General features: G+C 48.6%; 1 protein-coding gene across 3 annotated transcripts in view; it reads right to left on the bottom strand.

Annotated features, from left to right (window-relative positions):
- LOC142579926 (ETS homologous factor-like) overlaps nucleotides 1–10369 on the bottom strand; it is a 482035-nt gene extending 471666 nt beyond the window's left edge. The window contains exon 1 of one of the 3 annotated variants that reach the window (XM_075690602.1): nucleotides 9413–10369. In XM_075690602.1, the coding sequence (XP_075546717.1) occupies nucleotides 9413–9783 (371 nt within the window). In that variant the 5' untranslated portion in view covers nucleotides 9784–10369. The remainder of the gene's footprint in view (nucleotides 1–9412) is intronic. The other 2 variants (XM_075690600.1, XM_075690601.1) reach the window with 2 other exon arrangements.
- Between the last annotated feature and the right edge of the window lie 2702 nt (nucleotides 10370–13071).

The following is a 13071-nucleotide window of genomic DNA, read 5'->3' as shown; positions in this document are numbered from 1 at the left end:
TAGCACCAGCCACATTGTTGAAAAATTATACAACTGAATGATTTGCTGAGTGATGCGGTTTAATGTCCCACACTAGGACAGGCACTCCATTAATAGTTAATAATGAAGTAATTAACTTCTCGCACTTTAGACAATATCGGCACGCCATTATGACGGAAGTAGTAGGGTTTTCTAAGCGTATTCTATGCAAGTTTTTTTTTAATTCGCAAAGTAATAATGCTATAACCGCTAGTGAGAAGTATATGAAATAATTACGGGGTTTTCAAGTTTGCCAAAGCATAATTGACAGCTTGAGGAGCGCAATCAGCACAAATGAAAGCTGTGCATTTGTATGATACATTTTTGCAGGAAAAGTGGCGTACTAGGCGTATCTGAACATGGTCGCACTGTCATTACTCGTAGCATAGCGCGTTCCAGATAGCAGTGGGTTCCAGATAGCAGGTATGGACGACTACACCATTTATATCTGTACGCACGCACATTTTATTAAATTGTCTGGACATTCACTTTCTTTTTCCACATCAGCACGTCGTGCTCTGATACATACCAGCTCGGGTACCACAGTTCGTGCTCCTGCGCGGAAATTTTTCACGTCTTTCTTTGTCTCTTCCCTAACTGTCATTGAATCTTTGAAATAATTCTTGGCGTTCCGCGGCTGTGCACAAGGGTACAGGTTCGATTCCCGAGGCCGCATTCCTACAGGTGTGGAACGCAACTAATGCTCGTTTAGTTGGATGTAGGTGCGTTTCTAGGAAGCACAGCTGGTCAAAGTTATCTCGAGGTAACCCACTACAATGTATCTTATAGCCCCAGTGTCGCATTCGCACCTTGAATCCACGTTCAAAGCTATTCAGAGCGAATTAATAACATGGACGAACCATTGCGACCTATTCCTAAGTATCTCGAGACAATTTAGCTCAGGAGTACTGTGTCTGTGTGTAAAGAAAGAATGACTGCCACAGTGCAAATTGGCGGAACTGCAAATAGTGGCCGAATACACAATTCAGCAGAACCGGCAATATGGGCGAAGCCAGATGTAGCACCCTCATCTAAGTCATGGAAGCGCACAAGTTGCACATGCGCAAGCAATGCGAATGCGGTAGTATTTCCCGCTGTAGCGCTCACGGCCTAGTTCCACTGGTGCAAACGCTTCCGCTTCCCACCGTGAGTCAGTCGTGACTCAGCAGAGGAGCATATATAGAGACAGCACCAGTCTGCGCACGCGTAGTTCCGCAATAATTAATAATAGGCTGTTCCATGGAAATTGCGTCATTGGCATCGCCTTACTAAGAGTGGCACAAGATCTTTGTGAGATCCAGCTGTTTCGCAGGGCTGTAGCATACTCGGGTAGTACATACAACCAAAGTCTTTCTGCGATCAGAGAGACGCGCAAGGTTCCCTTTACAGGTCATGCTGCCTGCTTTATCAATTCTCTGTCTTAGGTAGGCTGCGTTAACGTTTATGCGTCGACAGTTTCCGTAAAGCGTGCTCAAGCATACGTGAAAGGGTAATGTACTTTAAGAAATCGTGTCTTCACTGCACATGCTCAGTAGGCTATCGGCTTCCTGTTGTAATACAGTGCGTTAATCTTACACATGCTATTTGGCGAGTTGAACGTTCGTAGCGTGTACAGATGCTAAAAAATAGCGTTCGTAAACCTGGTGCCACCCATGCCTCGCGTTTCAACGTGAACTGTCTCGATGACTACCGTCTTTGCATCGTTCATCGCCAAGTGGTGGTCAAAAAAAAATTCGCTTCCTTTCCGCTCACAAGAATCGCATGTTGTGAGTAGCTACCCCACACAGTTTCTGAGATAAAAGAAAAGTTAGATTGTAAGGTTTTACGTGCAAAAGCCACAATACGATTATAAAGCACGGTGTAGTGCGAGGCTGCCGATTCATTTTGACCACCTCGTGTTCTTTAACGTGCACCAACTGCACAGTATTTGCACTCGCCCCCACCGAACGGCCGCTGCCGCGGCCGGGATTTGATTTTAAGAAACCACGGCCGGTGAGTTTCTGAGACCCTTCGGAGATTCTCGAGTTGGTGGGCTTGAAAAAAAAAAAACGCGTAGTCATAGAAAGTTCATGGGAAGCGTTAGCTCGGGCCCAACTCCGCCGCTGCCTATACAAATACATTTAAAACGCAAAAACGCTTTTTTGAGGTAACTCCTGGACCGATTTCAATGAAATGTGTTGCATTTGCGAGAGAAAGTTAAATTCTAGTGACTGTTGGAAGCAGAATTTCGATTTAGGGCTTGAATTTTATGAAAAGAATTTTCAAAGGTTCGAAACTTTGGAAAAGATGGAGGCACGATGTTTATAAATTAATATCTCTGCATCAAAAACAGATATCGCGATACTGTAAACGGTATCCATTAGATCATTCAAAGCGGACAAATTTTATATGTCAATTGATGCCTTACTTGAATTTATTACGTTGTCTGCAAGGGTTCTGCAAAAGCAGCATTTCCATATTACTAAATTTTGTTAGATTCACTCGTAAACATATCAATTTTTTCCGCTTTACATGTAATATCATATGCAAGTCATAGTATTGTGATATCATTTTTCCTTGCTGAGTTAGAGTTGTAAACTTGATAGTTTCGTTTTCGGAACGTTTTCGATCTTTGTCAATTTTTAATAAAATCTTGACGACCTAAATAAAAAATTCGAAACCGAACAGTCACTAGATTTTAAGTTTTCTTTTAAATGTGACAAAACACGTCAAATTTGGTGCAGTGGTTGCCGAGGAAAACGAATTAACCTTTTACATGTATTTAGATAGGAGCACCTGAGCTAAGGCTTCCTCTTAATTGGCTTGGACACGTTTGACACCGGGAACTAGATGCTGATACGCTCGCTTAAGTTTTCCTCACGTTTGCGTTGCCCAACGCGGAAGTAAAGCTGGCCAAATTTGGTGTACACTATTTTCCCGTAGGGCCACGTGCATTTAAGACCGCGTGCGCTGTTATAAAAGCGACTGCTACCACACTTCCACACGATGGCGCCAGCAGGAGCACTAAATGATGCAGTGTTGCGCAATAAACGGGGCTTTTCGTCCAAAGTATTCCGCAGGAATTTAATTGCCTGGTTGAAAAAGTCGACCAAGTGTGGCCCTTCAGATTTCAATGACAAGGAATAATTGCGGCACTGAACGTGAGTCGCTTGCTTTTTATCACACCACTGCGACGTGTGTGCGGATTTCTTGCATCGCAATGTGCAGTCAGGTCGTCCAGATGTTCATGAATAATTGTCCCACGAGGAAGATCATATTACATGTAAGCGTACACCCTTTAAAATAAGAAAAATCATATACTGACAGCTCGGTGCCAAGTACAGGTGTCCCGATCGCAGAAGTAACGGCGATTACACATATGAAATGAATGACGTAACGTATGTAAATAAATGGCGGAAATGAAGCCCAGCGTTCTACTTATCGTATGCCGCGTAATTTGCATGTGGAATGATTTTAAAAAAAAGAACCGGAAAGACATTACATCTTTCCAATTTACGCAGCCTGCAGGCAGTGTATAGCGCGAACCTTCTTTCTTTTCCCCGTGGGGCTCTCACGTGCTCCACCAATAATATATAAACAGAGCTGACCAGGGGATCTTCAACGTGTCCCCCAACGCACGGCACACGGGCGTCTTGCGCATTTCGTCCCCACCGAAACGCGGCCGCTGCGGCCGGCATTTGATCCAGCGGTCTCGTGCTTATCAGCGCAACACCATAGCAGCTAAGCCACCGCGGCGGGTTAGATAAAAAAAAAAAAAGAAAGACGAGACTTATTGCGTGCAGTGTTTAGAGCATACTTAGCGTCAATACTTCCAATCTCGCTCGGAGACAACAATTTTAATTATGGTCATCTGTATGTTAGGTTGATCTTTAAGTTGTGCTGTTATTTAATGTTTCTTCCTTTAATAATAGGGTGCTTCTTGAAATCCCTTGCAATATGCGTGGTTGCACGCACAGAAAGCTTAAACACATACTACGACGCCCATTGATAGCGAATGCCACCTATTATGCTGCTCAGCTATCTCCGGTATACCAACATGTGTCCGGTCCGGTTCGTATATAGCCTGCCTTTCCATGCACCAATGCTTGTTCCGGGTGGGCTTGGAATCGAGCTATCACCAGGTGCTGCAAAGGTCGCCGATTCCACGACAGTGAAGTCTTACGGCAGCGCCAACGCTGTCATCGTCACGTTCTAGTCAAGTGAGTAAGAAGCCATCCACAACTATCGTCAGAACCGCGACAGCAAACTAAGCTGCGACAACAAGCACGCCAGACGACAAGAGGAATAGGTGCTATCGCGCTCACAAGTATCAACAGGTCGAACAGTACAGCGAGTCGACGAGCGTGAACGAGAGGTACCAACATTTGTGCGCTGAACAAACGCGTTTCAATCGTAGCCGCTATACTTCCGCGTCATCTGGCATTTCTCGCTCGAAACTCCTATCTCGAAATCTGCGGTACCTGTATACTAACAGCCAATGATCGATACGAGACTGCTGCCACCAACCGTTCCTTCCAGGCAGATGTAATGTATGTCAGCAAACACTTCATGAGGCGCTTAACAACGGCCACATGAATGCGGCGCTGTCTCGCTGCTTTGGAAAGCGGAGGAGTGCGTTTAAATTATAGTTCGCCGAGAATATGCTTGGAATCATTGTCTCGGAATGCTGTTTTAGGACATCGGACGCTTGTCGCGTGTTGTAACAACACGCCCGGTAGCGCTATCCGCTGTGCACTGCAGTGATATATATGTATATATATATATGAGAGGAAGTGGAAAGCGAGGAGCTGGCTGATTGTCTGATTGCAGTACAGGTAGGAGAAGACGGAAAAATAGAAATGACAGATAGGAAGCAATGAAGAAACCAAAGAGCAAGATAACGATATCTCGAACAATAAAGTACAATAGACACGCACGCACAGTAGAGTTCACGTACACGGTCACACTGATTTAAGAAAAAGACAATAGAAGAAATGCTGTCTGAGGTCTTGCCATTTGCCCAACCTTTGGTTTTTACTACGTGGTGTACCATAGCACCAATTTCTGATCTAAGCACCCTCAATCTAAACCATATACCATAGTAGCGTTTTTTATATGCCGGAGCAAGTTTTCAGCCGTGGGTAGTTATCAGCGAACCAATTACAAAACAATGATGTATCATATTACAACTGCTACCTAATTAGAATTTGATTTTTGTAGGAACGTACTTTTCATAGCTAGGAATTAGGGTGAAGAAGTTGTTTTAATCATCCTTGACGTAGAGTCGTGTTTGGCCTTTTAACTGTTAACCTAATAAGAACGAAGTAAGAAAGAAACAACGTGACACGAGTACATTATACGAAATTCGTATTATACAAAAGAGTAATAAGAAAGGCATTCTCTGCTTTATGCCGAGAAGCATAAGCAACAACCATCCCGGGAAAGGCACGCCATGCTAAGAACAAACATAACAGATAAATTATTCAATGTGGTTCGCCCTACACGGTGAAAACAGAATCGGTTCGCAGAAGACGGAGACGCGGAGGCTAAAATGAAGCGATGATATTAGGAAATGTGCAAGCATAATACGGCAGTGCACTGACGCAGCATAGGAGTAACTGCTGGTCGCTGGGAGAGGTACTCGCGTAGCAGGGTGGTTAAATCTGCTCGTGATAGGGATCAACACATGCCTAATTAACAGTACTCTTTCAAGAGAGTAGATGAGCCCTTGCCGTCTACACGTATTTGCGAAACTGCCGAGTAGTCGTTTTAAACGCCAAGCTTTCTTTGCTTAGCGCTGCCTGTAATGGCAGAGCGATGGAACGCAATATTACAGATGAGAAGGTGAAATGAGGGTTGGTAAGTTTCAGTCCTCTGCAGTTAGTCTCACTAAGGCAGCTCGTCGGAGTGAACATAAATGCATGCAGAGCGACAAGGCTCCTGCGCTGTAGTGCGTGAGAACGCTGTGCGTTCGTTGCAGAACAGATTACGGAAGGACCAGATCAAGACAAAGAGGTATCTAGACCCTTAAATTTCCAATTGTTTGCAAGAACTACAATACACGCGACATGGTTCGAAGCAGAGGTACTAGAGGTGTGCTTCGGACGAGTAATACTTAACAAACGCAGGCGGCTTTCCCGAGCCCTCGTGATGTGTTTAAATATCATGGCGCTTCCCCGCGCACGAGTTTGTCCCGCAGTGGTGGCACGTGACTATTTCTATCTCTACAAACAGGAAGAAGCTTTCGTTCGAATACGAGTTCACTTTTTTTGGATTAGTCCATCGGACATTCAGTTAACGGGACCAGTTACGGTTACCATGTGCGTCCGCAACTAGCCCCTGGATGCGGCTACACGTACTTGTAGCCAATTGACGAAGTCTATCAATTATCTGTTCGCACACCTGCAATCCCTTCTGGGCGAGGACTCCTAAATGTAATCGCGAAGGCAGCCACGTTTCCGCAAGAGCACCAAATAGGCAAGCACTGTATAGGGCGTGCGTGGAGGTGTACGTACGAAATCGGCGGCTCTTAATTACTACCTACAGGCCCACCGTGACGGAACGAGGGCCGCCGTGTGTTCGGAGGCCGCAAAGTTCGGACGCAGGTCGATAGCCCGGCGAACGAAGCGCCCAGAGGAGCCGCCGAAGCCCGACGGCCGCTCATTTTTTCCTCGAGGGTCGCGATGTGTGTCACCGCGTTTCGAGAACGTTCGGGCGCTGCTTTCTTTAGCGAGATACGGCACGACTGCACGCGTGCGAGAAGACGCGACTTTAAAACTTGCTTGGCGCCCCTTTCGCCGCGCGGCCACTCTGTAGTCACGAATTCCGCGCACCCGACCGGCAGCTGTTTTGTTAAAAATTCACCAGAGAGGCGCGATAGTCGAGGCTCCGCTGCGCGAGCGTTTTTAGCGGGGGAATGACATGGGTCTCGTGGCGTTATGCATAAACGCGATAAATAATGAATAGCGCCAGTTGCCCCGAACCCGAAATGCGACAGCAAATGTAAGGAAACACGATGCGAGCGCGAAATGCACAATACCGGGTCACTGTCGGCAGTGTGGCACGGCATAGCCACTTCTTTGTAATGAGAATATGTGCTTATTATGACTTGAAGTCTGGCATCTCAAATTGCTTGGAGCCGAATAATTATTTTTTGTACAAGTGTGGCTCATGCAGATTATTACAATGGACCATGCAAGTCCACGGAGCAAGCACCTCTAATACAAACTTGCCCAATGCACCATTACCGTCAAGTTTATAGTTCGGTGGTACAACTTAGGTATCTGTCATCAAAAACAAATGAAAAAGAACTGCAGCAGCAAAATAAAAGCGAGCGCATAAACGCAGCAGATGGGCCACTGCATGTGCACGCGCTTCGAAACCGGGAAGCCAACCTTGTGTCGCGACAGCCGCTTGGCGACACATGAGCGGCGGTGCTGATGACATGGTCTAAGCAGTGACAACCAACCATCGAATGTCCTTTCATCGTCCGCGGATGCTTAATGCATTGAAAAATTTTTTTCTGGGAGTTACAGCCATTGTTGTGTACTTTTGCCCGACCGCTTGCAAGTGAACACAAGCGTTCAGCTAGCGAAGCTCCCGGAGGATGCGTTTACGACGGACGCTGTGGAATTGAATGCGGGCTGCTCGAGCTACATGTTGGAACTGAAATGCAGTAGAGCATGCAGGATGGCTACGTGGGCGTGCCTGCTGCAATCGACCAAAAATTCCCCGCGTGCGATGTTCTCGGTGTTTGCCTAAAGGATGTGTCCATGTGTTAATGATGGAAGACTATTCTTGGACTTGTCACTCTCGCACGTCGTTCTCCAGTGCGGTGTCCCGACACGTCCTTGTAGGACAAGTTATCCTTGCAGTGACTGCTTGACCTACAGCCTTGACGAAGAGCAGGTTCGAATCTTCAGACGCTTCCGTGTTCTTGACGTAGCGTAACCGTGTGCGCGTTGTGCGACAACTTCAGTATGTAATTCACTGTTCTTTTTCAAAAACGATTCTCCAAAGTGTAACGAACAAGAGGCATTTTGAATTCATTTACAGAAGAATGCTTTGAATCTTCGAACGAAGCACAAATTGTGAGCAAAAAGCTGAAATGAGTCTCTTGTGCGCTGCGACGTCCTTCACCTCTGCTACAATATTTTAGTTCAGCGCAGAGAAGATAGGCCTACAAAGTGACATCACTGCCAAGTAACGAGCCCTTTGTGGCCCGTATGCTCGCCGCGCCTGCGATAGGTTGACAACGCGGCCACATCGCAAAGTTTTCTTTCCGTTTTCAGTGTCATTTCGTGGTGAGCCTTTTGAATTCGTGACTCCGTGTGCGATTGCGCGGCAGTATATACACCGTCACGATGGGTAGAAAACGCGTGGAGTACTTGCAGACGTCCGCAACCCGATGGAACACCGCAAAAGGGCCCTGGTCGGTAGTGCCCGAGATATTCGGCTCCTTTCTTCTTTATTGAACTAGAACTTCAGAATCGAAAATCAAATACTCTACCCCGACCGCATGGCCGCAGTTCAATTATGATGGCGTGTTCTCTCTTGAATTGCGGACGCGAACGAAATATTTCGCCCATACAGTGAATGGAACAGTGTCATCGCATCATTTTAGGTCTATGGTTGTATAACGATACTATGAAGTACTAATTTTCGGAAAAGGCTTTAAGTATGCACTTCATGGCTGCGGAACATGAAATACCTCTGTCGTCCTGAGCAAAGAAATTAACTTCCTCCTATTCTGCCCGCTGGATACGTGGGACTTTATTGTCAGACGTGTTCACTGGCTGCTCGTAACGTTTTTCTCGTGCTTCGTAGAATATTCGACAGATGACTATCAAAGATTTTTTGGGCTCTCTATAGCGAATCACTTCACCTAACGCTATACCTCCATCCCATCTCACGTACAAAAACACAGGCACATATGCCTTTCGCATCCCGCCCGTATACGAAACTACCTTTGCCGCTTCGCAGGTGTTACCCGCCGCATCACACGCTACAATATTCTCGTCACTCCATCACACCTCACACGCTATGACACATGGTTGACAGAACAAGGCAGGACGACACTGAAAGGCCCCGACGAACGGCTCGTAAGTAGGTATTGCAGTTCGACGTTAACGCGATTCGTCGCCCGCATTGCGTAGACTTGAAAGTGACCGAAAGCGAAAGCCTTGTCTGTACACCGCTCGAATAACAGGGCACTCGGCACTTTCCATGGAAAGACCACAAATGCAAAACGGCCGTCACGTATAAGAGGTGCGACGGAGGAAAAAGAAAAGATGAAAAGCTCCGCGACCGAGAAGAAGTGAGCACAGGCACGTTTCAGTGATGCAGAGCGGCAAGCGCACGTTTCACACTTTTTTTTCGAGGCCGCGCGGTCATCGGCCGCCCGACGCGGGCTCACCTGTATCCGTTGTATCCTGCGTACGCGCCGAGATGGTAGCCCGCGGCTAGTTGCTGTTGCTGCTGCTGTTGGGCTTCGGCCATCTGAGCCGCTTGCTGCTGCTGCTGCTGTTGCTGCTGTTGCTGCTGTTGCTGCTGCTGTTGTTGCTGCTGCTGTTGTTGCTGTTGTTGCTGCTGCTGTTGCTGAATGTGCTGTTGTTGCTGCTGGTGCTGATGCATCTGCTGCTGTGTAATAAGTCCGAGGGAGGCGGCGTGCGAGTACTGATTCAGCGCCTGCTGCTGCTGTTGAGGCGGTGGCGTCATCGTTTGCGCCATGTGTCCGGAGTCGGTCGCGCAGAGCATGGGCCCAGCGGCCAAGGCACCGCTGGCCATCGCCGTTCGCGGGGATCACCGCGTCTGCGGCGGTGGAAGGGGTTACTCTCCGTGGGAGTGAGAGTGGGCAGCACGGCGGCGCGGGTAGTCTCGCGACTACCACGAAAAGCGTCGGGATCACTCACATGTACCGTCACGAACGGGGGTACTCACACACACGTAGCGCACCGGCCACGACGTCACCGAAGCGGCACTCGTTCACCCAAAGCACACAGAGTTAAACGCACGTCACAAGGAAGTGGTAAATCAGAAGCCAAGAGGTGCAGCGCGCGTCATGTGCTCGGCCCTGCGCAGCGGACGGATGACTGAGAACAATCCAGAACCTAGGGACAATCCAGAGTTCACTCCAGAAATCACTACACCAGACAAAATCCGAGTTGGCTCGCGGGAAGCCGCGCGATCACGGTCGCGCGCAGGTGACGGTCGTCGATCGCCCGCGTCAGGCGTGGCGGCAGAAACTCGCCGAACACGTGCGCCGCACGCCCGCAAACAACGCGCGATCCAGTTAAAAACACGTGCGCCCTGGAGCCAGCGCCACAACAAGATCGCCGCGTTTGTGCCCGCTTAGCGCCGTACGCCGCTCGTCGGCAACGTTGGATGGAGGATAGTAGCGGCGGCAGCGGCGGGCTCGGTGGGCGTCCCGCAAGCCCCGGGAGAGGAGGGAACGGGCGCGCTGGGCGACGGCGGAGGGGGGGAAGAACAACTCTCGTCGTCCTAGCACGCGAGCGCTGCTGGCTGGCGGCCGCTCTCCGAAATGCATGGACGCGCGGGGTGCGGGCTGCCACACACACTTCCTCCAAGTTCACTGGAGGAACCCTCCTTCCTCGCTCCGCCGTCCCGCACCGTACTCCGCAGCAAGTCCCAACAGGATAGCGGAGAGACACGCGCGCGGAGGCCGTTCGCCCGCAGTGCGTGCGTTTGTGCATGATTCGTATACGTGCCTGTAGTGCGGGGAAAAAAAGCACGTGCGCTATGTCCGCAATGTTTACAAACACGGCCGGCCAGGGAGTCGCTTGTGCCCGGCTGGCCAGATTAGGAAGGAAGTCCCCGTCCCGAGAGTGCCGATAGTTGCATTTAGTGGAACCGTGCGAAGTTGCGGCGTTCTTACGCGGCCATTGATATTTCGGAGGTGCATAACAACTCTACGTGCGCGAAGGAGGAAGAGAACGGCAGAGGAAACTCCTTACAGGCAGGTCAAAGTGTTGGACTCTGTGCAAGCGCGACAAGTAGCTTCGATGTTGTCATAGCAACAATATAGCTGATGAAATACGTATGAGGAGGTAAAAAAAAAAGGAAAATTGACGCTATAGCTTTATCTTCAAAGCCTTTGTCGTACACTTACTACTTACGAATCGAGAACACTTTCTTTCATTGTTTCACCTATCTACGAGATTGCATCAGAAACAGTGTGTAACCTCGGATGAACAGGCTAAATTCAGACAATCTTCGCCTGACGATAGCCGTTGCACCCGGACACATACTGCTCAAGCGGATGGCCCGTTGAAGCGTCGATTGATTTCATTTTGTGCCGGAATCTTTTTCTCGCTAATCAGGTATAATATGAGCAGGCTAGTATATTTACAAGCATCGATACATACAAAACCTCGAAAAGTGCATGACGTACCCTAGGAATGCTAACGCAATAATAAGGATAGATACAAGCCAATTCATGCGCAACGAACCGACAAGCTCTCTGGCCGTTTCTAAAACGCTACACACTATTCACGCACTTCACTTATTAGAGCTCTATGACTGCTAAGAGCGCTAAACGCCTTTAATACGTTTGGATTCTTAGGCTACTTCACGCACTTTCCATGCGCTGGGTGTGTATATGTCTAACCATGTCTACCATGTCTACTTGGGTCCCTAAGTAGTCTATGGTCGAATGATTAGCGCATCGGGCTGCTTTGTTGAGAGAACAGGGTTCGAAACCAACTGTCGGACCAACTTGGGTCACTGAGTATGCGACAATGCAAACATGCGTCATCAACGAAGCTCTTTCACGCACACATGGGCCACTCCAGATGCCGGATTGAGTAGGTAGCGCTGTTCAATGAAACTGTTCGACACCGACGTGGAGCACTGGGTATGGGCCACAAGATCTGCTTGTTTTCGCTGTGCGTCTTGATGCCAACTTGGGTCACTGTGCGTAGGTTCTTCAATGAACGTCTCTGACACCAAGAGGCATGCACCACTGGTTGGTACGACTCTACAGTGATGAAAAACATTCTTTAAATTTCTTCGATGCTGAGCGGAATCGAGTCCGCGTCGCAAGGGATCCCCAAGGACAGCAGTCCGACGCTTTCGCAGGCTGAGCCACAAGTGCACTGAGTGTGTGCCACTCTTCAATAAACCTCTCGCATGCCACCCAAAATTATCACGCCTCCCATTCCAGTGCGAAAATTCAGAACGGGGAATTGGGAGACCTGGCTCGTCAGCAATGAAAGAGAGGCGCAAGTGGCGGTTTTCCAACAAGCACTGTTGGTTACTGAGAATAGTGGAGCCCTGGACCAGGGGCCCAGCCAGCTGCTTCCCCAGCCCTTTCGTTTTACAATAAAATGTTTCTCAATTCAATTAAATCCGTCAACTTAGGTCAATGAGTACGTGCCACTGGATATGCGGCAAGTTAGGGAACAATTGTCAGCGTTCGCAGGCACCAGCGCGCCACACTTCGCGTCTCAGCGACCAGGCGCGGACTTCTCAGCATTCGCACGCACCTGGGTGCCATGCATGTCGGAGGCCACCCGCACGCTTCGCGGCGGCGGCGCTAAATGGCACCGAGTGTTCATATGCAAGCGCAAAAGAGGAGTGGCGCTACATGCCTCATACGTAACTCGTTTAGATGGTGGCAATACGTTGCATCGCTATACTGATTCAATGCTAAACGCGCATTACCGGTGACAGTCATCGTGAGACGGGTTGTGCCGATTTTTTTTTCTATTTAGCAAGCCATGGTCTCTTGGGCTGTTTAAGTGCCGTCCGACAATGCAGCATTCTGTAAACGAAGTTTCAAACTATGCAGGCGATATGATTAAGTGCTCTCGCACGTAGCACTGTGACTGATCTCGTTATCGGCTCTTCCGTGATCACTCTGAAAATTTTTTTCCCGCAGGCCGAGTAACCAGAGCGCAAAGCAGGGGTGGCCAGGTATGTGATAATAAAGTCACATCGTCGGCTATCGTTCAGTAAGTTCGTGTGCATCGCAGAAGGCCGCATACTTGTTTCGGCGAGAGTATTTTCATGGACTACGAAACGGAGTCTTTCCTTTCCAATCATCTCTGCACAGAA

This window comes from Dermacentor variabilis, chromosome 4, assembly GCF_050947875.1.
Source record: "Dermacentor variabilis isolate Ectoservices chromosome 4, ASM5094787v1, whole genome shotgun sequence".
In the NCBI taxonomy this organism is placed as follows: Eukaryota; Metazoa; Arthropoda; class Arachnida; order Ixodida; family Ixodidae; genus Dermacentor; species Dermacentor variabilis.
This window is presented reverse-complemented; position numbering and strand designations above follow the sequence as displayed.